Consider the following 26,540-nt stretch of genomic DNA (forward strand, 5'->3'; position numbering starts at 1 on the left):
GCACCCTCAGAGCCATCTGCGTGCACGGTGGTTCCAGGGATGACCTCAGGCTATCCGGCCACGTAGGGAGGTGAGTTTGGGCAGGAGGAGGGCAGACGGACCTCTGGCAATGCTGTGGCACAGGTCACACCTGTCTTCCTGCATGGCCCACCAGCCTCAACCTGACACAGAAGAGCTTCTGGGCCCAGAAACAAAGCAGCAGCCCTGGGCCTGCTGGGTGGTCACTGGGGCCAGCGTTCCATCCTGCCCTGGGTGTGTGCAGGGGCCCCAAGCACGCCAGGTCCTGGACTGCTGCTGCTGGGTCACCAGGCTCACACGGCTACGTGGCCACCCTGACTGGGCTGCAGCGCTCCTGCCCCACCCGGCGTGTGCTGGGGAAGCGGCAGGGCCCTCTGCCACCTGATGCGCTGCTCTGCGCACAGGCACGGGCTCTGGGGTCTCCCTGTCTTTGGGCTCATCAGAGAAGCTGATGCTGGTGTTCTGGTTCACAGGCTCAGAGAATGAACTTTGCAGACACTCAAGGTAGAAGAGGATGTTCGAGGCTTTTATTTAGAGATAAGGCAGAGGACAGAGCTCCTGGCTTGCCCCTGCCCAGAGGGGACAAGATAGCCCTGGGGTGATGCATTGTCTAGGGGATTTGTAGGCAGGTGAGAGACAAAGGGCTAGGGATGCACACCTGCTAAAGTCTCCAAATGCTTATCTTTGAAGAGACACTTAAGTTTCTTATCAGTCTTCCAGATTATTTTGCTTACTTGCCAGAGGCTGCACATCATTTGATTAGGGCTAGAGGAAGAAAAGCAGCATCTGGGTAAAGTTAAAGAGAATAAGCTGGGCCTTTTAGCAGGCTATGTAAATTTTACAATAGCCTCATTTAACTGACACAAGGAAGAGATGGGCTATGCTGAGGTCTTTTCTCATCTGGGGGATATTCAAAAATTTGAGGCCAAGTTACTCCTGGCTTTTTAGTTTTAATTAATCTCACACAAGAATGCTTATATTACTTTAGAAAATTAATGTGACTGACTTTGCTTAAATGTTTAATAAAGAGTTTCAGTAGGGGTTTTATTCCGGAGGCCCTCACCCTACTCTGTCTGCACCCACGGTCCCTGCCTCACTAGCACTGAGGCTCCGTGGCTTCCCTCCCCAGCTGCCATTCTCTCCTAGTTCCTCCTCCAGGCTTCCCTTCTGCACTCTGCAAGCTCTCTGCTCGCACCCCTCTCCCACCCCAGCCCCCCCTCCCTCCCAGCTGTATCCTTCCCCCATCCCTCCCCTGGGCTGGGACTCCTGTTATTAGGGCGTTGTGTATTTTCCTTGGTTCCTGTCCCTGCCGCAACCAAGAATTGAAGGGCACAGACACAGTAGTGTGGGCTACCTCAGAGAGAGGGGCACACTGAAAGGTTGGGGGTTTCCCCTTTTAAGGATTTTTCAGGAATGTGACAAAGGGCTAGGGGTGTGGACTTAAGTGGTCTCAGGATGTTTTTCTTTGATGGACATGAAGTTTCTTATCAGTCCTCTGGGTAATTCTGAAAAATTAGCTTAACACAGGAAATCTGCTGCTCTGATTCCCTCCAGGATAGCAGCTTCCTGGTTTGGGAGCAAATCAATTAAGACTGCCTTCCCTGCCTCCAAGGTGGGCTGAGTTATTGTATGTTCGCTAAAGGGTATGGTAAATGTGGATAAAATGAAAGTTCCTGTCACCAGGATTCTCACCTGGGCCTAGTGGGCTAGCTCACTACACCTGTGTGGGCAATATGTTGCTATATACTCTATACAAGAGCTCCCGCCCAGTACTCTGGGTGACACGGTGACATGGCTGCGAGGCTGCAGGAGAGCAGAGCAGAGGCTGGAGTGGTGGCAGCGCGGAGGTCAGAGGCCCAGAGGATGGCTGTGTGGGATGGCCGTGTAGGCAGGGAGTCCCAGAGGCAGAGACCTGCATACAGACTCGCTCTGATTGAATGGGATGTTAGTGGTTGACCTGCCACTGTGGAAATAAAGTTGGGTATAACCCTTTCACCCTAAGAACGTTTTACTGTCATTTCTTTGGTCACATTGAATCCATAGTGAACTTGCCCAGGGTTGAAGCCCACTGGCAGGACATTAAAAATCTTACTTCTTAACTTCCTGGGTTTTAAAATGCAATCTTAGCTTTAAGATAGAATCTTTCTTGTCTTTACTATGCTGTTTATGGCTGGGCTAGCTTGCTAAATTAACTGTCCAGGCTGCAAATTACTTGATTAGGGGATGGAGGAGGAATAACAGCATATAGGTAAAGTTAAAAAAATAAGCTGGGCCTTCTGGCATGCTAAAGTGAATCTTGCACATGATTACACACAATTAGCATAATAAAAACATGGACTGCTTTCCTTCACCTGGGGAATCTTAACTGATCTCACTGAACAGTGCCTCTAGAGCTTAATGTTTAGCACAGAGTTCTGATAGGGGCTTTCCTTGCTTGTAGTCACACTGCTGACTGTAATTATCCGGTCTTGCTTTTTCTGGAGGCCTCATCCTATTGTGTCTAAGCCCAGGGTCCGGGTCTCAAGCTGAGCATGGGAAGTGAAACTGCCATGGGAGGAAGACACTTCGCTCAGAGATGGTGAAGATTCAGGCCTTTGCAGAGTTCAGGGGTGAGGATCTGTTCCTCACTTCTGTTGGCCCCCAAGTTCTCCTGATGGCCCCTCTGCAACTGTGTCCGTCTTAGGTTGTTCCTCCCGTAAGGAATCTTATCCGTCTCAGGCTAGCCAGCCATCCTCCAGGGCCAGTCAGGGCGATGTGAGGCACGTGTGTGAGAGAGCGGCAGCATCGGTTTTCTGTCTCCTTGGCTTGTTTGTGCCTCCGTGGCCTCCGTGCCCAGTATTTAGGGGATCCTTGTCTCACCCACACCAAATTCAAAAAGGCGCTCTTACCTCTAAGTAACTCTTGTTATATTTCAGAGGCCCCCTGGAACATGCCAGAGGAATTTTTTCTCCTCATTAGGGAAAATTTGGCCAATCTGGCTTACATTTATGTCATCTATAATTACCTGGAAAGCACTGTCAAAGGAATAATGCTAAACTTTATGCCATATTTTACATTATAGATATTTCCAAATATCTTTATTTGGAATATTCCTTCCTAAAGCTCCCTGCTTTAGGGATCCCTTTCCAGCCAGCACAGTCCCAGCTCAGGTAATATATTTTGAGGAACTCAGGCCATTTTTTATAATGTAAGATATTTCTTCTGAAACAACAGGGTAGGGAAGTTTCAGAAAAAATTTTGTTTGAGAAGGAAGGAGAAAGATCACAGAACCAGCAAACAGGAAGAAAGGTGAAAAGACTGGAAAAACCTCAGGGCAAAACGTCGGGCATAGCTGGGAGCTCTCCCCCTTCTTTCTTTAACTGAAGTTGTAGGTGATATTGGGTGCCGAGGGAGGCAGGCTTCTGAGGGGGTGGTTTTCACCCTCATTTTGGGAGCTGACGGCTTTATGATGACGTTTGACCAGCTGTGCGGGGAGCCAGCGAGGACCTGGAACAGACACGACCTCTCCCCCAGATAAGCACCACTGCTGGTGTCTAGTTCTTTACCAGTTTAGGAATAATAAACTATAAATGACAAAAGACAATTTACAATGGTTAAAGAGCTGAGCAGAACTTACAATACGACAGTTGATGTAAGGATATTTGGAAATATCTATCATGTAAAATATGGCATAAAGTTTAGCATTATTCCTTTGACAGTGCTTTCCAGGTAATTATAGATGACATAAATGTAAGCCAAATTGGCCAAATTTTCCCTAATGAGGAGAAAAAATTTCTCTGGCATGTTCCAGGGGGCCTCTGGAATATAACAAGAGTTAGTTAGAAGTAAGAGCACCTTTTTGAATTTGGTGTGGGTGAGACAAGGAACCGTGGGTTTCGGCAGAGTAGGGTGAGGGTCTCCAGAGAAAAAGCAGAGCAAGATAATTACAGTCAGAACAATGTAACAATGTGCGAAGAAGTCCCTTTCGAAACTCTGTGATAAGCAATACGCAGTCAGTCACGCTAACTCTGTAGGGTAAAGATACCAGAGTAGGAATATAGACATTCTTCAGTGAAATCAGTTAAAACTCAGAAGGCCAGGAGCAACTTGGCCTGGAATGTCTGAGTGTTCTGCAGATAAGGAGGAGTGTCTCAGCATAACCTGTGACTTCACTGTATCAGTTAGATCCTGACACTGTAAAATTTACCTTAGCCTGCTAAAAGGCCCAGCTTATTTGTAACTGTACCTATATGCTGTGTTTCCTTCTCTGATCCTAACCAAGTAATCCACAACCTGAGCAAAAGATTCATTTAGTAAACAAGCCAGGCTATAAACATCTCAAAAAGTTAAGAAGTAAGATTCTTAACACACTTTAGCAAACAGGCAACAACCCAGCCCACCTTGGGGGCAGGGCAGGTGGTCTTAGTTGACATACTCCCAGCGGGAAACTGCTATCCCGATAAAGAATCACAGCAGCAAATTTCTTCTGTTACTCATCAAAAATGAGCATTCTGGGACCACTCAACAAGTCTGCACCCCTAGCCCTTTATCCCATTCCTGAAAATCCTCAACTGCGCATACATCCCCTAGACAACGAGCCAACCACGGACTCTCGTGTCCCCTCCTGGCGTGAGCCGGGAGCTCTGTCCTCTCACTTTAACTCTAAATTAAAGCCTCTAACCTTGTTCTCCTACCTTGAGTGTTTGCGAAGTTCATTCTTTGGCTCCCTGAACAAGAACCCCAGCACCAAAGGCCCCAGGAAAAGGCAGGGACTCATCCTCCCTACCCCGGCAGAGTGGCCCGCCAACTGAATCACACCCAGCAAAAATAATGAATACCCTCTGTGTGTTCCAGTTTTACTTTTCCTGTCTTCCTCCACCTCTAGTGGAAAGAGCCAAACTGTGCATTCCCCTATCAGAGGAAACAAAGCAGGGAATTCCACCTAAACTGAAGGATTCAAATTCTCAGGCACAGCCACGCACAATGTCAAAGGTCACACCCCACATTTGGCCAAACCAAAATACTATTACTCTATTTGTAGCCAGAATGAGTAACTGTAAAATCCAACAGCTACCAGCTGATGGAAGGTGGAAGGGGCATAAAATCCCAGTGTTTAAGCCGACACAGGCACACGGTCCTAGTGCCATTCCAGTTCATCTGCACAATAAACATGCTCTAACATGTCACTACACTCTTGTCAGCGGCCTGGGAGGCGATGGAACTCGTGCAGCTCAGCTGGCTGCTAACTCGCTTCAGGCCAGAGTAACAGAATAGCAGCCCGCGGGAACAGGGACACCTCACCGGGAGAGGGGAGCTTTTGTGCAAAAGGCAGGTCACAGACGTGAAAGTTTCCTTCATAAAATTCAATGTCATTTTTAAAAGTGAGTCCCTGAAAGTCCCAGCAAGCCACCCAGAAACAAGCTTAGTAAGGGCCCGTGACCCATGGGCGTGGGCGGGGGGTGGTGGTGTCCCCATTTCCAATCCTAGGGTGCATCCATACAGTTAAGGGTCACAAAGAACTCAGGGAAGGAACCTGCTGGTGCATTTCCTTAGATTCTGAAATGCTGTCACTCTTCATTTTCTCTCTCAGATTTCATTACTACTCCTCCCAGACCTCTCAGAAGACTTATTTGAAACACAAATGGGGGCGGGCAGTGTGAATGAGACCTAACTGGGGGCTCTGAGTGGCCAATTGCACAAGAATCCATCTCAGCTTCTGACTTCTGTGGCTGAGTGTTTTCCTTTTTCTCTTTTTGCTTTTACATACACACAGACGGAAGTCATGGCTAGCCTGAGAACCAAAGCCAGCAGGGGCTTATGTTTGTTTAAAATATCTCAATAGTTCATCACAAAAGAAGTAGGACTTTTGGATGAATACAGTCAGCATCTGACAGAACCCAAGAACATGTCCACTATTCAGGGGATTCACATGGCACAGTAACCATACATCTCAGATTTTTTTCCTTAGAACTACAACTTAGAAAGCATGCAAGCTAATGGTAATGAATTCTGACGCTGACTGACTTCTAAGAGGCACCCTCCCATGGTTTAAGGGGGAAAAAGCATTCAGTGTTAAGGTGGTGTCATCCATATGGATGTAACATTTTCTCCATTTTACTTTCTATCTCCCTTATCCTAGACTGTTAGCTCAAAATAAACCAATCACGCTAAGGAATGCATGGCACAAATTTTAATATTCAAACTACTAATTAAGTAGCTTGAAGCTCAACTAAGATGAACAGATGAAGACTATTTACTTTGGAGTTAGTTACACCACTGTGAAAAATTCAGACCAGAAAGATCATGAGAGGGGGCAGTCTCTAAAAGGGCTGTGACAGGCGGTGGGGGGACGAGCGCTCTAACAGGAGATACCCCCCACAAACACTGTAGTGCAGGCACGTGAATTCTCACAGCTTGTGATAACCATGCTTTAAAGCTTTTGTTTTAATAATCCAAATCTTGCTTTCTTTTTACTTATTTTTTTAACTATGTTCTCAGTATAACTAATTATCAAAGGTATCAAAATGACATTCCCAGAAATAGAAAGCACCTTAATGGAACATTCCAGGAACACCGGACTATCATCCACAAGACCACTACAAAGCAGTGTGGTCCCAGCTGGGAAGTGTCCACTCAGAGTCAAGAGAGGCTGTAAGTCACACCAAAACATGCCTAATTACAGGACTTTTTAACCCTAATACATGTTCTTAGCATTAAGTTTTTTCATTGCCCCAAATACTTCAGACAAGAACAAAAACAGCAAAAACCTTTGGTGATGTCTTCTACAATGTAAAGCCATCAAATACCATATTTAAAATCAGTGCTATGGCATAATCTGAAAGCCTGCATGTTAACAAAAACACATATAATAAATATAAATTCAGGCCCTGCATAATTAATTGTTTCCTGAATTCTAAAGGATTCAAGAAACCATTTCAGGCACACAGATAACCCGAGAGTGAGAACACGGGAACCTTCACATTCAGATATGCAAACACCACAATGGACACTGAAGAGAAACTTAAAATTCTAAAAGGTTGGAGGAGAGACCACCTCTGTCACACAGACTATATAAAACTCGCCCAGTAGGATGGCCCCCAGGAAGCTTTCACAGTCACTGCATGTGAGTGCCATGCTGGCAGGCACACCTACCCATCCAGAGAGCAGGTTTACATTCAGGTTGAGGGACAGGCAACTAGCTGGGTCCCAGACACAGAAACAGCCTCAGCTGACACTAACAGGTTCTGCAAGTTCCCCTCTGCCGCCTCCCCTCCCCGCTTCAGAGCTGGCCGTAGGCACTCAGGTGAGGCCGCTAAGGGGCCTGGGCTTCTCCTACATTCAAACCGGTGTGGCGGGCTCAAACCTGACACTGAACCCTCACTGATGGGACAAACCGGTGATTCAGCAAGCGAGACATCCAAGTCAGAAAGCAACGTCCTCTGAGACAAAACTACACTGTCTGAATGTGAATGTGCCCATCTGGATGCAACCCTACACTGAAGGGTATGGAAGAATAAGTGAAAAGGCTTCCTTTCAGGTCAAAAAAGCACGGTAAGCTCCACATCTGACCATCACAATCTCAAGACTGCTAAAGTAAGAGCCTCTAGCTGCACCACATGCAAAGCATTTCCTCTGACCTGGCCTCTGAGCCACCTAACTGCCTGGGGTATTGGATATTCACTGTATAGGCCATTCCCAAATACTTATTTAGTCATTTTGCTTTCAAGCTTTAAGGACATACAATATCTACAGGCCTAGGAATTGTGTAATTCAGTTATGATTTCTCTCTCCAAACTGGGTCTGAAACCCAAACGCATTCCTTTTCAGACACAGGTCAGGAGAGCCCTTTTCACCTTTAACCCCACACCTCCACTCTGTGTGCAGGGATTTCCCTGCCAGCAAGATGCCGCTGCCCTCAAACCACCTGCCCCGCAGGCCTCTGGGGCTCAGTACTGGTGGAGGAAGAGCACAACACTGCTAGACATAAAGAGGAAAACTGACTGGGGGTGATGTGGGGTGGGGGGCAGGGGGAGGTGGCCCAGACGGCAGAGCTAAGCGCCTCCCAGCCTCAGATAACCATTGGAGAGATGCCAAGCCACAGAAACGATCTTTATCTTCCCACATAATCCAAACTGGTTCTCCTCTTCCTCCTTCCTGCATTAGGCTCTGTTTTGGCTGAAGTCAAAATAAGACTCAAGAGCGCTAACAGTGCTCTTTGACGCTTTTTTACTGCAGTTCCAAAATGCAGCCACTGAGGCCACCTCCCCTCCTGATGTCGGGATTCATTCAGCTGCTTTCAAATGTGTGGTGATTCAGCAAACCTGTGCAGACAGCTCTGGTCTGGCTGTAGGACTGCAGCTGTGAACAGGAAAACATCTTTCCTTAGCTCTGATGCTTATGGAATACCACATATAACAGAGGTGGAGATTGACAAAACCGAGCCCCAATTTCCAGATGAGTAAGGAATGGCAATTGAGAAAGAACTGTTATCCAAGAAATGTGTTTATTTGAACAAAAGAAACCAAATGGGAAGAGGCCACCCCTTCTTCCCACCTTCTTTCTCTTAACAGCTTTGCTCTAATCAGATGACCTGCAGCATGTCCAGAGCTGTTAAGGTCACAGGGTTTAGCGTTAGGATCAGTTCTGTAACTTAAGCCACACAAAGAACACGACACTGTGATTATGACAAATACCATCTGGAGGAAAATTAATCCAGGCAGGAAAAGAGTAAGTCTCAAAGATCCACAAGGAGCAAGTTGCATGCAAGGGAAAGAGCCATGCACAGAGGTCGGGGCCAAGTCACACACAACAAGGTGGCAGCCTCAGGGTTTCCACGCAGGAGGCTGGCAGGCTGTAGAAGAGGAGGAGGAACAGGACTTGTGGAGCTAACGGCACATCTAGGTCACAGGTGCCGCAGTGTGGACCAATGAGCCACAACGCGTCAGAGGCAGCCTTCTTCCTGAGAAGACAGACGCATGTTCATGGTCCCTAAGAATTATATGCATGTGGCTCAGGGTCAGTAGGGAAAGGATACCTTGGGAGCAAAGGCCTGTCCTCCCACAGATATACAAACTGACTCCTGCCTCTCCTCCCTGCCCTCTCCCTTCAAAACCAGAACCAAGATGAGACACCAGGAGAAGGAAGATGTTTCTCCCTCTCTCCACTCAGCGGAAGGAATTCCGACCAAAGGTGAGCTGCGATTTTGAACTTCACTCTATCTACGAATAGGAATAGTGGGAAAAAAAATTAGACCGGCCAACTCCATATTGTTTCCTGGCTGCTTCTCGTTAGTTACCCTGACATCACCAGCAACCACACAAGGGTGATATCCTGGGTGCTCTGAAATCTATTTTGTCCCCATGGAAGGTAGTAACTCACACATTTCCCCCACCTCCCAGCAGGGTGTCTTTTAAGTAAAATTTTATAGCTATAAACATACTAGTCAAACAGCTTTTTATATTTCTTCAACACTTGTTATTTCTGAGAGGACTCAGTGTGAGTAAATCAATGACTGTGCCTTTTGATACCCCACAATAGCTCTACCTGCCTTAGCCCTTCAGTACACCACGAGCTCGTCAGAAACACTCCCAGTATTTTGAAAACATTCAGTTATGTCTGTCTGCTTGGTATGAACTTCCGGTTTAGTCTACACAAATCCAACGTCCTCTGCATTGGCTGAAACATCTCCTTATAATCTTCATTCCCATACCTGGCTTAGTCCATAAAGATGTATTACAATGAAGAAAGCTATCAAGCATATCGAGTATTCAGCTATGCAACGTTAGACCCGACATGGAAATTTTAAACCATCTTTTAGAGTCAACATAACTTTCCCTCAAAGCTGCCCTAAATATATCTTAAGGTTGCTAACTTCAATTTCAGAATTCCTCATTTTTCAAGAAAATGAGAATTATGATCAATAACAATCTTTGTTTAAATCACTCTGTTCCTAGGACACTGTTCATGAAAGTTAATTTTTCAACAGGCCATGCAAAAAGCTAAATATTTTGTAAATGCCTACTATTCATATCAATTCATATTCATATTCATGTCGGTTATGTAGCCTGTTCCATGTATTACCAAATTCTGTATGTTAGTTTTAAATCAAATGCAGTAAGTAGATCAGCTGTTAAATTTTTATTGCATTCCATCTGGTCTATTCACATATGAATGTGTTACTAAGGAGCTGCATTTAAAAATGTAATCCATTTCTTTTATCACAAACACAAAGATACAATTTCACTGAAAAATTTGGTCTCTAATACAGTTTTATTTCCATAATATGTGTAAAGTCCAAGTTCAGTGTGACAATAACTACCCCACCTATACTTCGACTCTGTGTATTTCCTACATCATTCAGTATTTCATACATACTTCCCTACCTGTACTTTGACTTACACATCATGAGAAACTGATGCTTGCCCTATTTTCACACCTTTATGAATGCCAGCCCATCATTCCAAATTTTTAAAATAACACAGACTGACAGAAAGATGGATGTGCCGATGGATAGATGATCAATCAGGTATAACAATATGAAGTAGCAGAAACTAGGTGCTAGGCGTTGGAGTGTTCCATGTAGAATCCTGCCAATTTCGCTGAGCATTTGAAAATGTTATGATGAAACCTTGGGAGAACAACCGCCTGTTTGCAAGGCCCACCTTACCAGCCACCACAGGACCCCATTTTTCTCCAAGGCATTTAACCCTTCCTACGACCTATTAGTTGTTTATGTGTGCACAACTCATCTCCCCGCAGGATTCATGTCTGAATCATTTTTCTCTCATTCAGTTCCATCTATTACATCATTTTGTATACAATGACCATTCAACACATGACAAAAAAAATACTTGACCACTTATGGAAAATAAAATAATCACTGTTTACTTTTACTAATAAAATTGTTCTCACATAATACAGACAGCTATCATCTGCAACACATAGGAAGCTGAATCAGAAAAGACCTGTCTGTATTCCGAGAAAAAAAATGGCCCAACCAAGTATTTGCAATCTGAGATGTTAGAATGATTCACAGCTCTTGAATTAAAAGATGACCAGACCTTCCCTCAGGGAAGGCAAACATACCTTTGGGCACGAGCTGAGACCGGAAGTTGGTGACCTGGGCCTTTCAAGACTAGGCCAAGTTTGTGTGATTTCCAGGAGAGGTGCAGGTGCTCCAAGTCCTGGTGACACGTGGGACTGGGGAGAGGCTGGGGAGTGAGCATTTCGTGGTCTCAAGGGACTCCGCAAAGAAGAGTTAGCAGACTTGGGGAGGCTAAACCAGGTTTGTCTGCTAGGGAGCGGAGCGAGCTAACCATTACCCAAGTCAGGGAGGCAAATGGAGAGCTTCCCGGAGAGCAGGACTTGGGTCTAAACACGGTGAACTTGAGGTGAAAGTGGGACCTTTATGGCCTTGAGATAAATGGAGACATAGGCCAATAGAATCAGTTACCTAGGAAAGGGCCAGAGAAAAAGACCAACTAGTCCTGAGGTGTCCTTACCATGGAGAAGGAGCTCAAATTACCTTAAACCAACAGGAGTGGAAGCCAGAATGGGGTCATCAGGATAGTGCAATGTAAAAGAGTCTGAGCTGAGAAAAGATTTCTGCCAAAGGAGCGGCCAGTGGAAAATGGAGAAAGGGGATGATTCAGACACCCCCTTGACAGCGACCGTGACTCAGTGACCACGAAGAGTGCCACTTCAGCAGCCATCAAACACCAGAAGTGGGGCTGCACCAGGCAGGCCCCATCTCATTTTATTTTTTTCTGTAAAGAATACCATAGCCTGAAGTTGCAGGATACAAAATTAACACACAGAAATCTGTGGCTTTCCTATACACCAACAATGAACTAACAGAAAGAGAAATCAGGAAAACAATTCCATTCAAAATAGTATCAAAAAGAATAAAATACCTAGGAATAAACCTAACCAAGGAAGTGAAAGACCTATACCCTGAAAACTATAAGATACTCTTAAGAGAAATTAAAGAGGACACTAACAAATGGAAACTCATCCCATGCTCCTGGCTAGGAAGAATTAATATCGTCAAAATGGCTATCCTGCCAAAAGCAATATACAGATTCGATGCAATCCCTATCAAATTACCAACAGCATTCTTCAATGAACTGGAACAAATAGTTCAAAAATTCAGATGGAACCACCAAAGACGCCGAATAGCCAAAGCAATCCTGAGAAGGAAGAATAAAGTGGGGGGGATCTCGCTCCCCAACTTCAAGCTCTACTACAAAGCCACAGTAATCAAGACAGTTTGGTACTGGCACAAGAACAGAGCCACAGACCAGTGGAACAGAATAGAGACTCCAAACATTAACCCAAACATATATGGCCAATTAATATACGATAAAGGAGCCATGGACATACAATGGAAAAATGACAGTCTCTTCAACAGATGGTGCTTGCAAAACTGGACAGTGACATATAAGAGAATGAAACTGGATCACTGTCTAACCCCATACACGGAAGTAAATTCGAAATGGATCAAAGACCTGAATGTAAGTCATGAAACCATAAAACTCTTAGAAAAAAACAGGCAAAAATCTCATGGACATAAACATGAGTAACTTCTTCATGAACATATCTCCCTGGGCAAGGGAAACAAAAGCAAAAATGAACAAGTGGGACTATATCAAGCTAAAAAGCTTCTATACAGCAAATGACACCATCAATAGAACAAAAAGGTATCTTACAGTATGGGAGAATATATTCATAAATGACAGATCCAATAAAGGGCTGACATCCAAAATATATAAAGAGCTCACACACCTGAACAAACAAAAAGCAAATAATCCAATTAAAAAATGGGCAGAGGAGCTGAAAAGACAGTTCTCTAAAGAAGAAATTCAGATGGCCAACAGACACATGAAAAGATGCTCCACATCGCTTGTCATCAGAGAAATGCAAATTAAAACCACAATGAGATATCACCTCACACCAGTAAGGATCGCCATCATTGAAAAGACAATCAACAACAAATGTTGGCGAGGTTGTGGAGAAAGGGGAACCCTCCTACACTGCTGGTGGGAATGTAAATTAGTTCAACCATTGTGGAAAGCAGTATGGAGGTTCCTCAAAATGCTCAAAATAGAAATACCATTTGACCCAGGAATTCCACTTCTAGGAATTTACCCTAAGAATGCAGCACTCCAGTTTGAAAAAGACAGATGCACCCCTATGTCTATTGCTGCACTATTTACATTAGCCAAGATATGGAAGCAACCTAAATGTCCATCAGTAGATGAATGGATAAAGAAGATGTGGTACATATACACAATGGAATATTACTCAGCCATAAGAAAAAAACAGATCCTACCATTTGCAACAACATGGATGGAGCTAGAGGGTATTATGCTCAGTGAAATAAGCCAGGCGGAGAAAAACAAGTCCCAAATGATTTCACTCATCTGTGGAGTATAAGAACAAAGGAAAACTGAAGGAACAAAACAGCAGCAGAATCGCAAAACCCAAGAATGGACTAACAGTTACCAAAGGGAAAGGGACTGGGGAGGATGGGTGGGAAGGGAGGGACAAGGGCGGGGAAAAAGAAAGGGGGCATTACGATTAGCATGTATAATGTCGGGGGGGCATGGGGAGGGCTGTGCAACACAGAAGACAAGTAGTGATTTTACAGCATCTTACTACGCTGATGAACAGTGACTGTGAAGGGGTATGTGGGAGGGACTTGGTGAAGGGGGGAGCCTAGTAAACATAATGTTCTTCATGTAATTGTAGATTAATGATACCAAAAAAAAAAAAAAGAAAAAAGAATACTGTAGCCTGAAGGATGGGCACCCGGTGGATTTATGTCCTTATTTAAGTAATGCATTAAAGTTAAACGTCACTAAATAATAAACAGGAAAGTGGTTACATATATAGCTTTCTAATTTTATTTGAATTAATATCAAAACTAGTTTGCTTTTTTTAAGCTTATATCAACAAAGCTATATGAAGATAAATTGTTTTAAAAAAAAAAGAAACAAGGCGGCGGCCCAAATGTCCTCCAAGTGGCCCGAATGACTCCACCCCAGACCCAGTATTGGCAGCACTCAGCCCACAGGTCAATGAAAAGGTAGACGGAGTGAAGTAACCTGGGATGCCAGTGGGAAAAAGGTTGAATCATACGAAATCACAGACGTACAAAAAGTCATTTTCATGTTTCACATGTTCCTTAGATGATCACAAATAGCAAGCAGTCATCTTCTGCAAGACTTTCTGTGCCACTCAGTGACTTGAGCTCTGTTGGTCCACGTCAGGAATCAGCAGATGGGGAGAGTTCTCCCACATTCAGTACATCTGCATAGGCACACCCTCTGGGGACAAGACTTTGCCCCTTAAGTCACCAAAACAAAATCTTTTTAAAGTTCATCTGGTCTTCTGTTTCCCAGCCCAGGAACAACCACAGCAACTTCAGAATTTTTGTGGGAACCAAGAAAAAGGTGGTTATCTGTCCCAAGGGAAGTCCTGTGGGGGGGTAGGGCAAGTCTCTGCAAGCCGTTACCATAAAGGCCAAGGTACTCTTCAACTGCAGAGAGCTGAAATCTCTTCTGTGTTCACTCTGTGCTCCTCAGGACAACTACAAACTCCTGAGCTCTCTCCAATCACCCGAGGTTCATACTGCCTTTCCAAGAGGATTCCACAAAGCCCCCAAATTATGACACACATAGACAAAAAAACTGGCCCAGTAAATTCCCATCATGCCAGGGCACTCAGTAGTTTTCAAGGGCAGACTGTTCCCAGAAAAATGCAAATAATTCAGGCTCCCCAAAGAAATTCTAAGCAAACACTGACATTTGTTCTGTCAGAAAGCAATGCTGAATTGCAGTTGAAGAACTTGGATGAAGACATTAGAGCACAAAAACAGGAAGATGGCTTCTGGCCTATTAGGGATTCTAACTTACCATTCTGTGTTTTTCCCCTCATCCCTACTTTATACGTCCACTGAAAGATGCCCTGTACAGTGCATGATATCTAGCGATATTTGTGTCTACTGCCAACGAGATAGCCTTTCAGTAATTCAACTTTAATCTTTGTCAATACAAACATTTTAAATGTCTCCTTTCCAGTGTTCAATTGTTTAGTTCTTTAAATGTCAGCTGCAAAAAAAAAAGTATCATTCAAAAAACAGCATCCACCTGTCCTGCTACAGCTGACAAAGGATCTGCAACAAAACCATACATAAAATAATGTTACGAGTTCCAATTAAGGCATCTATGTTGTAATTTCCAAACAAAACATCTCCTAAGACATGGTCACATCAGTGCCACATGCCTTTCAGCCTTTAGCAAGTAAGATACTACCCTTGGCTGCATAACCCCCTCAGCCATCTTAATTCATTCCCTTTTCTCATGCTATTGCCCACAAACACAGACACTGAAATTTTTACTCAACTATGAAAAAGGTTTTAAGGTAACTTCAGTAACTAACCAGAAGTCAGGCTGACATTCTTTAAATCAAAAAGGACTGTGCAACAAGAGAGCAATCACCATCCCTACCCTACCATGGAATAGATGGCGGGGTTCTTGTTTGCAGAGCTGAACAATGAACTTAGCAAACACCCAAGGTAGGAGAGCCAGGGAGAGGCTTTCACTGAGAGATACAGTAAGAGGACAGAGCTGCTGGCTCACGCCGGGAGGGTACAAGGGAGCCCAGAGTTGTGCGTTGCCTAGGGGTTTTATAGGCAATTGAGGGTTTTTTGGGAACCGGATACAGGCTTAGGGCTGTGAACTTCTTAAGTGGTCCCTGAATATTTGAAATTAACTTCACAAAAGAAATTTACTGCTCTGATTTCTCCTTGATACACTGGCATCTTGGTCTGGGAGCATAACAAACAAGGCCACCTGCCCAGAACCCAAGGTGGGCTGAGTTATTGTCTGTTGGCTTAAAGGGTAAATTAAGAATCTTACTTCCTAACTTCCTGGGGATTAAAATGCAATTTAACTTAAAGATGGGATCCTTCCTGCCTTTTACTATGTTCTCTGTGACTGGGATTGCTTGCCATATTCATTGCCCAGGTTATACATTACTTGATTAGGGGATGGAGGAGGAAAAGCAGCATCTGGGCAAAGTTAAAGATAAGCCGGGCCTTTTGGCAGGCTAAAGTACATTTTACAACAGCCTCATTTAATTGACACAATGAAGACATGGGCTATGTTCAGGTATTTTCTTATCTGGGGGATATTCAAACATTCCAGGCCAAGTTACTCCTTGCTTTTTAGTTTTAACTAATCTTCACTGAAGAATGCTTATATTCCTAGTTTGATATTTTAGAGAATTAATGTGACTCTGACGTTGCTTAATTGTTTAATACGGAGCTCTGGTACGAGTCTTTTTCCAGAGGCCCTCACCCTACTCTGACTACACCCATGGTCCCTGTCTCATTCCCCACCTCTACAGACAGACACCCTAGCTGCTGCGAGGGAGGGGGGTTGATGACTGCTCTGGCTGCTTCATGCTGAGAAGGGGGTGCAGTAAAGGGTGCAGGTAGGTCTCCATCAGTGGTCAGTGAGAGGGCCTCAGAAGCTCCTCTGCCAGGCATACTGGATTTCACAACTCCTTACCACCATGGCCTGCACCTTGCCTTGATGCCCCTCTTGCCTTCCCAGTAAGCAAGAGTCACCTCAGAGCTCTGGATTTAGCGGGACCTTATGAGTGTGCTCCTACTTTATGCCTTTTGGGAGTTTCATCTAGATCCTAGTTTTCTCTGCACAAGCTTTAGCATAGTACACTTGGGATCATTCCTTGAGAGCCCCCTGCCTGTCCGATAGGTGTGGGGACTGTGTGACCTCTTGCTGCCAGAGCTTTGGTCAGAGTCACAAGCCTGTTTCACTTCCCTGGGGTTACAGGTAGGGAAATGCCATAGCCTGAGGATGGATGCCTCTATGGAAGGGAGGTCAATAGAATAGAACCATTTACATGTTGGACTCAGGTTTCAGCCTGACTACTGCACAGGACAAAACACCTGAACCAGATGGATTCACCGCTGACTTTAATAAAACATTTAGTGAAGATCTAATACTCATCCTCCTTAAATTTTTCCAAAAACTAGAAGACTAAGGAATACTTCCAAACTCTTTCTATGAGGCCAGCGTCACCTTAATACCAAAACCAGGGAAAGACACCACAAAAAAAGAAAATTACAGACCAATATCGCTGACAAATGTAGATGCAAAAATACTCAACAAAATATTAGCACACCAAATTCAAAAATACATCAAAAATATCAGCCATCATGATCAAGTAGGATTTATTCCAGGGATGCAAGGATGGTACAGTATTAGAAAATCCATCAACATCATCCACCACATCAGCAAAAAGGAGGACAAAAACCACACGATCATCTCCACAGATGTCAAAAGAGGCATTCGACAAACTTCAATATCCACTCATGATAAAAACTCTCAACAAAATGGGTATAGAGGGCAAGTACCTCAACATAATAAAGGCCGTATATGACAAGCCACAGCTAACATCATACTTAACAGCGAGAAGCTGAAAGCTTTTCCTCTAAGATCGGGGACAAGACAGGGATGCCCACTCTCCCCACTGTTATTCAACATAGTACTGGAGGTCCTAGCCACGGCAGTCAGACAAAACAAAGAAATACAAGGCATCCAGATTGGTAAAGAACAAGTCAAACCGTCACCATGTGCAGATGACATGATATTGTACATAAAAAAACCCTAAACACTCCACTCCAAAACTACTAGAACTGATATCTGAATTCAGCAGGGTTGCAGGATACACAATTAATACACAGAAACCTGTTGCTTTCCTATACACTAATGATGAACTAGCAGAAAGAGAAATCAGGAAAACAACTCCACTCACAATTGCATCAAAAAGAGTAAAATACCTAGGAATAAACCTAACCAAGGAACTGAAAGACCTACCATACCCTGAAAACTACAAGACACTCTTAACAGAAATTAAAGAGGACACTAACAAATGGAAATTCATCCCATGCTCCTGGCTAGGAGGAATTAATATTATCAAAATGGCCATCCTGCCTAAAGCAATCTACAGATTCCATGCAATCCCCATCAAAGTACCAACAGCATTCTTCAACAAACCAGACACATTTTTATGAGATAAAAAGTACAGCATTTAGTCAGGAATGAGAGTGAAGCATGGATCTCCTACCTTGTGGTGCTGAGCATCGGGGTCTGTGGCACTGATGAAGTTAGAGGCACACATTGAGCGAGTAAAGGAAGTAAAGAGCACCCTTGCCTCACCCAGAGGCTGGGGCAGCCTGGAGACGCAGGCTGGAAGTCAGACAGACAGAAAGAAAGACACTCCTCATGGATACCCAGTCGGGTTGTCGGGGTCTGATTCCAGACACGTGGGCCTTTGAGAAGCCGATGAAGCGCATCCTCAGCCTAGACTCTCGCAGGTGCCCACAGCCTTCCTCAGTCCCTGGCGTCCAAGGAGATGCCTTTGAAGGGGAATCCTGGCCTCCACTCAAGTGACTTTCCCAGCTCCCAAGGGAGATGGGGGATCCACTGAGGGAGACGCAGGGGAACCTGTGGCTCGAGACTTTGAGATCAGCAGCCGCACTACTCCCATTTAAGTGGCTGACGAGCGCCCGATGTTGTCTGCCACAGATGGCTTCCTTCTATAAGGACAGTGAAAGAAAAGGCAGGCTCAGATGCCTATATTCACCTCTGAAGTTATCCCGGACGAGCCCCCAAAAATGATGCAGCTTCTCACACCACAAGGGTATGAAACTAGAAATAAATTATGCAAGTAAAATGAAAAAGCCTACCATCACGTGGAGGCTTAACAACATGCTCCTAAATAACCAATGGATCAATGACCGAACAAAAACAGAGATCAATTGATATATGGAGACAAATGACAACAATAACTGAACAACGCAAAATCCGTGGGACACAGACAAGGCGGTGCTAAGAGGGAGGTATATTGCAATACAGGCCTACCTCAGGAAAGAAGAACAATCCCATATGAACAGTCTAAACTCACAACTATCACAACTAGAAAAAGAAGAACAAATGAGACCCAAAGTCAGCAGGAGGAGGAACATAGTAAAGATTGGAGCAGAAATAAAGAAAACCGAGAAGAATGAAACAAACAAAGAATCAATGAAAGCAGGAGCTGATTCTTCGAGAAAATAAACAAAATGGATAAACCCCTAGCCAGGCTAATCAAGAAAAAAAGAGAGCCTGCACACATAAACAGAATCAGAAATGAGAAAGGAAAAATCATTACGGAAACCACAGAAATACAAAGTATTATTAGAGAATACGATGAAAAATTCTAACAAACTGGATAACCTAGAAGAAACAGACAACTTTCTAGAAAAATGCAACCTTCCAAGGCTAACCCAGAAAGCACGGAAAATCTGAACAGACCAATTACTACTAGCAACAAAATTGAACTGGTAATCAAAAAACTACCTAAGGACAAAACACCTGAACCAGATGGATTCACCGCTGACTTTAATCAAACATTTAGTGAAGATCTAATACTCATCCTCCTTAAACTTTTCCAAAAAGTAGAAGAGGAAGGAATACTTCCAAACTCATTCTACAAGGCCAGCATCACCTTAATACCAAAACCAGGCAAAGACACCACAAAAAAAGAAAATTACAGACTCATATCGCTGACAAACGTAGATGCAAAAATACTCAACAAAATATTAGCACACCAAATTCAAAAATACATCAAAAAGATCAGCCATCATGATCAAGTAGGATTTATTCCAGGGATGCAAGGATGGTACAGTATTAGAAAATCCATCAACATCATCCACCACATCAGCAAAAAGGAGGACAAAAACCACATGATCATCTCCACAGATGCCAAAAGAGGCATTCGACAAACTTCAACATCCACTCATGATAAAAACTCTCAACAAAATGGGTATAGAGGGCAAGTACCTCAACATAATAAAGGCTGTCACAAGCCTACAGCTAACATCATACTTAACAGCGAGAAGCTGACAGCTTTTCCTCTAAGATAGGGAACAAGACAGGGATGCCCACTCTCCCCACTGTTATTCAACATAGTACTGGAGGTCCTAGCCACGGCAGTCAGACAAAACAAAGAAATACAAGGCATCCAGATTGGTAAAGAACAAGTCAAACCGTCACCATGTGCAGATGACATGATATTGTACATAAAAAAACCCTAAACACTCCACTCCAAAACTACTAGAACTGATATCTGAATTCAGCAGGGTTGCAGAATACACAATTAATACACAGAAATCTGTTGCTTTCCTATATACTAATGATTAACTAGCAGAAAGAGAAATCAGGAAAACAACTCCATTCACAATTGCATCAAAAAGAATAAAATACCTAGGAATAAACCTAACCAAGGAACTGAAAGACCTACCATACCCTGAAAACTACAAGACACTCTTAACAGAAATTAAAGAGGACACTAACAAATGGAAATTCATCCCATGCTCCTGGCTAGGAGGAATTAATATTATCAAAATGGCCATCCTGCCTAAAGCAATCTACAGATTCCATGCAATCCCCATCAAAATACCAACAGCATTCTTTAACGAACCAGACACATTTTTATGAGATAAAAAGTACAGCATTTAGTCAGGAATAAGAGTGAAGCATAGATCTCCTACCTTGCAGTGGTGAGCATTGGGTTCCGTGACGTTGATGAAGTTAGAAGAGTTTGGGACGCCCCCTGCCTCACTCAGAGGCCAGGGCAGCCTGAAGAACCAGACTGGAAGTGAAAGAGAGACAGAAAGAGTCACTCCTCATGGATACCCAGTCGGGCTGTCAGGGTCTGATTCCAGACACATGGGCCTTTGAGAAGCTGCTGAAGTGCAGCCTCAGCCTAGACTCTCGCAGGTGCCCACAGCCTTCCTCAGTCCCTGGTGTCCAAGGAGATGCCTCTGAAGGGGAATCCTGGCCTCCACTCAGGTGACTTTCCCAGCTCCCAAGGGTGACGGGGGGTCCACTGAAGGAGACGCAGGGGAACCTGTCGCTCAAGACTTTGAGATTGGCAGCTGGGCTAGTCCCATTTAAGTGGCTTATGAGCGCCCGATGTTGTCTGCCACAGACGGCTTCCTTCTATAAGGACAGTGAAAGAAAAGGCAGGCTTGGATGCTGATACCTCCAAAGTTATCCCGGATGAGCCCTCAAAAATAATACAGCTTCTCACACCACATGGGTATGAAGCTAGAAATAAATTATGCAAGTAAAATGAAAAAGCCTACCATCACGTGGAGGCTTAACAACATGCTCCGAAATAACCAACACACCAATGACCAAATAAAAAGAGATCAAGCAATATATGGAGACAAATGACAACAATAATTCAACAATGCAAAATCTGTGGGACACAGACAAGGCGGTGCTAAGAGGAAGTACATTGCAATACAAGCCTACCTCAGGAAAGAACAATCCCATTTGAACAGTCTAAACTCACAATGATCACAAGGAAAAGAAGAACAAATGAGGCCCAAAGTCAGCAGGAGGAGGAACATAATAAAGATTAGAGCAGAAATAAAGAAAATCAAGAAGAAAAAGCCATACAAAGAATCAATGAAGGCAGAAGCTGATTCTTTGAGAAAATAAACAAAATGGATAAACCCCTAGCCAGACTAATCAAGAAAAAAAGAGAGCCTGCACACATAAACAGAATCAGAAATGAGAAAGGAAAAATCATTACGGAAACCACAGAAATACAAGGAATTATGAGAGAAAACCATGAAAAATTATATGCTAACAAACTGGATAATCTACAAGAAATGGACAACTTTCTAGAAAAATGCAACCCTCCAAGGCTAACCCAGAAAGAACAGAAAATCTGAACAGACCAATTACTAGCAACAAAATTAAACTGGTAATCAAAAAACTACCTAAGAACAAAAAACCTGAACCAGATAGCTGCACCGCTGACTTTAATCAAACATGTAGTGAAGATCTAATACTCATCCTCCTTAAACTTTTCCAAAAAGTAGAAGAAGAAGGAATACTTCCAAACTCATTCTATGAGGCCAGCATCACCTTAATACCAAAAACAGGCAAAGACACCACAAAAAAAGAAAATTACAGACCAATATCGCTGACAAACATACATGCAAAAATACTCAACAATCCACTTCTAGGAATTTACCCTAAGAATGCAGCAGCCCAGTTTGAAAAAGACAGATGCACCCCTATGTTTATCACAGCACTATTTATAATATCCAAGAAATGGAAGCAACCTAAGTGTCCATCAGTAGATGAATGGATAAAGAAGATGTGGTACATATACACAATGGAATATTATTCAGCCATAAGAAGAAAACAGATCCTACCATTTGCAACAACATGGATGGAGCTAGAGGGTATTATGCTCAGTGAAATAAGCCAGGCGGAGAAAGACAAGTACCAAATACTTTCACTCATATGTGGAGTATAAGAACAAAGAAAAACTCAAGGAACAAAACAGCAGCAGAATCACAGAACCCAAGAATGGACTAACAGTTACCAAAGGGAAAGGGACTGGGGAGGATGGGTGGGAAGGGAGGGATAAGGGCAGGGAAGAAGAAAGGGGGCATTACAATTAGCATGTGTAATGTGTGTGTGTGGGCACGGGGAGGGCTGTACAACACAGAAAAGACGAGTAGTGATTCTATAGCATCTTACTACGCTGATGGACAGTGACTATAATGGGGTTTGTGGAGGGGGACTTGGTGAAGGGGGGAAGCCTAGTAAACATAATGTTTTTCATGTAATTGTAGACTAATGATAACAAAAAAAAAAGGATAGACAAAGAGTACCGAATATCATACCTAATATATAAAGAATGAGGAGGGAAAAAAAAAACAACCTTTAGATTGTGTTTGTAATAGCATACTTAAGTGAGTTGTTAGATTCTTAGATAGTAAGGAAGGTACCCTTTAACCTTTGGTAACCACGAATCTAAAGCCTGCAATGGCAATAAGTACATACATAATCAATAATCACCCTAAATGTAAATGCTCTCAATGCACCAATCAAAAGACATAGAGTCACTGAATGGATAAAAAAACAATACCCATCTATATGCTGCCTACAAGAGACTCACTTCAAACCCAAAGACATACACAGACTAAAAGTGAAGGGATGGAAAGAGATATTTCATGCAACTAATAGGGAGAAAAAAGCAGGTGTTGCAGTACTTGTATTGGACAAAATAGACTTTTAAAACAAAAAAAGTCACAAGAGACAAAAACAAAGGGGTCAATCCAACAAGAGGATATAAGCATTATAAATATCTATGCACCCAACACAGGAGCACCTACATATGTGAAACAAATACTAACAGAATTAAGAGGGGAAATAGAATGCAATGCATTCATTTTAGGAGACTTCAACACTCCACTCACTCCAAAGAACAGATCAACCAGACAGAAAATAAGGAGACAGAGGCATTGAACAACACATTAGAACGATGGACTTTACGGACATCTACAGAACTCTCCACTCAAAAGCAGCAGGACACACATTCTTCTCAAGTGCACATGGAACATTTTCAAGAATAGATCATATACTAGGCCACAAAAAGAGCCTCAGTAAATTCAATATGATTGAAATTGTACCAACCAGCTTCTCAGACCACAAGGGTATGAAACTAGAAATAAATTACACAAAGACGACGAAATGGCCTGCAATCACATGGAGGCTTAACAACATGCTCCTAAATAACCAATGGATCAATGACTATATAAATACAGAGATCAAGCAATACATGGAAACAAATGACAACAACAATTCAACAACGCAAATCTGTGGGATGCAGCAGAGGCCGGGCTAAGAGGGAAGTATATTGCAACACAGGCCTACCTCAGGGAAGAACAACAATCCCATATGAACAGTCTAAACTCACAACTACCACAACTAGAAAAAGAAGAACATATGAGGCCCAAAGTCAGTCGAAGGAGGGACATAATTAAGATTAGAGCAGAAATAAATAAAATCGAGAAGAATAAAACGATAGAGAGAATCAATGAAAGCTGGAGCTGGTTCTTTGAGAAAATAAACAAAATAGATAAACCCCTAGCCAGACTTATCAAGAAAAAAAGAGAGTCTACTCACATGAACAGAATCAGAAATGAGAAAGGAAAAATCACTACTGACACCACAGAAATATGAAGAATTATGAGAGAATACTATGAAAAATTATATGGTAACAAACTGGATAACCTAGAAGAAACGGTCAACTTTCTAGAAAAATGCAATCTTCCAAGGCTGACCCAGGAGGAAACAATCTGAACAGACAATGACCACAAGGACACTGAATCGGTAATCCCAAATGACAAGGACGACAGGTTCCCCAGGAAAAAAGTTTTAATTCTGAAGGCGCGGCCTCCCCCGCGCCGCCCCGCCGCGGGTCCCGCCTGACCCTCTGCTCGCCCGGCCCTCGCGCTCGAGGCCGCCGCCGAAAACCTCCACGCGCGGCAAACGCCCGCCGGCCTCCCCGCCGGCCCCGTCCCGGGCGGCGGTGGCGGCAGGTCGGCGGCGCGGCCCCCGGCCGGGCCCAGCGAGGCCCCACCCGCGTCGGCCGCTCCCGGCCCCGCGGGCCACGCCGCCCGCCGAGCCCTCGCAGGCCGCCCCCTCACCGGCTCCACCGCGCCCGCAGGCGGAGGCGGGGGTCCCCGCGCCCCGTCCGGGCCCCGCCGCGCCCCGCGGCCACCTACCTTCCGGCCCGCAGAGCCGTCGCTGTCGCCGTCACCCCTGAAGCGGGGCCCGCTCTGGACGCTCCGCCGCACGTCTGCGGCGGCGGGAGCCGCTTCCAGGCCGGGCTGTCGGCGGCCTTGGAGACGCGGTCGGCGGGGAACGGGCGGCCCCAAGCGCTGCGGCGAACGAGCTGCGCCTGCGCGGCTGCCCCGCGGCGGCGGCTGTGGTCCCGGTCGCGCAGCCCGACGGCGCCAGGCTGGAGGCGGCACAGCTGGACAGGCGCAGGTCCGGCCGGGCGGCGGCTCCGAGTCCGAGCCAATCGCCATCCTCCGGGCGCCGCGTGAGAGTCGCGAAGCGGCGAGTGCGGCGCCGGGGGCCCAGCGGGCTCGAGGAGGCCCGTTCCTCTAGTTTCTGGGAGACATGGCCGTGGAAGGGACTTGCTTCGGAGAGGAGAGGAAGCAGAGAACGGGGACTGCCGGCATTTTAATTTTCCATTCAGACATTTCGTTAACTTTGCTAGCGGTCCCTGACTGTGTGGCTGTGCAGATGGTCCGGTTCCTGGGGCTGCGAGCTTCTCAAGGCTTCTTGGTGGCCGCCGAGGGCATGACCGCGTTCTCCTGCCCGTTAGTGCCTGTTTGGGGAGCTGCTTGTTGGCACATCTCAGGGACGGGAGCTGGGAATGGACGCTGGCGGGTGAGGGGCGGTGGGGAAAGGCGGGCTGGGAGAGTGGAGAGGAACCCCACCAGGCAGCCATGGCCTGTCGGGAATAAGCGGAATAAGTGGGGAGCATGGTCAGAGCAGGCGGGGGGCCTGGCCCGAGAAGGCGGATGAGAAGCAACTGGGCACTCTGGGATCGGGTCGGTGGAATGTGTAATTTTCAGGTAGACTGAGCATCTCATGTGTGCAAGGCTTGAATCTGTGTCCATATCCGTTTCCTTCCGGTTAGAATTGATGAGCTGTCCCGTCTAAGGCCCCGCCTCCCCCTGTGCACTGAGATAACGCCTGTCTCCTTGAGGATGTCACTCCAGCATCAATGTTTCCTCCTAAACTCTGGCTCATGCCCATCTGCATGCAAACATCCTGTAACCTTTTCCATCTTAAAACCCCTCTTGGTCTCCAGATTCCCGTCCTACTCATGCCCTCCCCTTTTCTTTACTTTACAGCAAAACTCTTTGAAAGACTTTATTATATTCTCCGTCACTGATTCTAATCTTCTCAAATTGGATCATCTGCTCCTATCTCCCCCAAAACTTTAACCCCAAATGGCCACATCTAATGAATATTTGTGATTTTGTTCTAACTGGCCCCTTGGCAGCTTTCCCTCCTGCTGGTCATTCATTCCCTCTTTCTGGACACACTCCCTCCCCTGGGCTTCCTGAAGCCTCGCTTTCCCTGGTGATCTTCCTATCGCCCTGCTCGCTCTCACTACCTCTTCTTGCCTGGCACTTTCTCCTCCCTTTCCAAGGCTGACCTGCACCCCAGACGTCTTCTCTACCTTGACTGTCTCTATATTTACAGCCCACGTGTATTTGAACTTTGGGTGTGTATGTCAACCGTCAACTTGGCCATTGTCTATTTCCACTTGGGCATTTCACAAACATTTACATTTGGGACTTCAAAACGTAATTCCAGTTTTACTTCTTCTCTTCCTTGCCCTCAACCCGCTTTTCTCCCTGTCTTCCCCACCTCTGTACATGGTTTACCCATCCACTCATTTTCTAAGTTAGAGACTCAGAAATCACCCTTGCATCCTCCTTCCCCTTCCTGACTCCCCACCCAGTCTGTCAGAAACTATGTGTCCGTTTTGTCCTCTCTGTGTCCACTGCCCTCCCTGCTATCATCTCTCAACTGCACGATGCCAGAAGCCTTAATCGCTGTTCCTCTCCACCCTGT

The 26,540-nt window shown here is 44.9% G+C and overlaps 1 protein-coding gene across 6 annotated transcripts in view; it reads right to left on the reverse strand.

Annotated features, from left to right (window-relative positions):
* The window catches only part of LOC118915510 (vasodilator-stimulated phosphoprotein-like), a 53,211-nt gene extending 27,921 nt beyond the window's left edge, over nucleotides 1-25,290 (reverse strand). For 2 of the 6 annotated variants that reach the window (XM_057486429.1, XM_057486427.1), the window contains exons 1-2: nucleotides 24,668-25,276; nucleotides 20,621-20,721 (exon numbers count right to left, since the gene is read on the reverse strand). In XM_057486429.1, the coding sequence (XP_057342412.1) occupies nucleotides 20,692-20,721; nucleotides 24,668-24,973 (336 nt within the window). In that variant the 5' untranslated portion in view covers nucleotides 24,974-25,276 and the 3' untranslated portion in view covers nucleotides 20,621-20,691. Of the gene's footprint in view, nucleotides 1-7,956; nucleotides 8,356-8,399; nucleotides 8,986-18,440; nucleotides 18,738-20,620; nucleotides 20,722-24,667 lie in introns of those variants that run through there. The other 4 variants (XM_057486430.1, XM_057486428.1, XM_036891438.2 and 1 more) reach the window with 4 other exon arrangements.
* Nucleotides 25,291-26,540: the final 1,250 nt, after the last annotated feature.

This window comes from Manis pentadactyla, chromosome 10 (assembly GCF_030020395.1).
Source record: "Manis pentadactyla isolate mManPen7 chromosome 10, mManPen7.hap1, whole genome shotgun sequence".
NCBI classification, from domain to species: Eukaryota; Metazoa; Chordata; class Mammalia; order Pholidota; family Manidae; genus Manis; species Manis pentadactyla.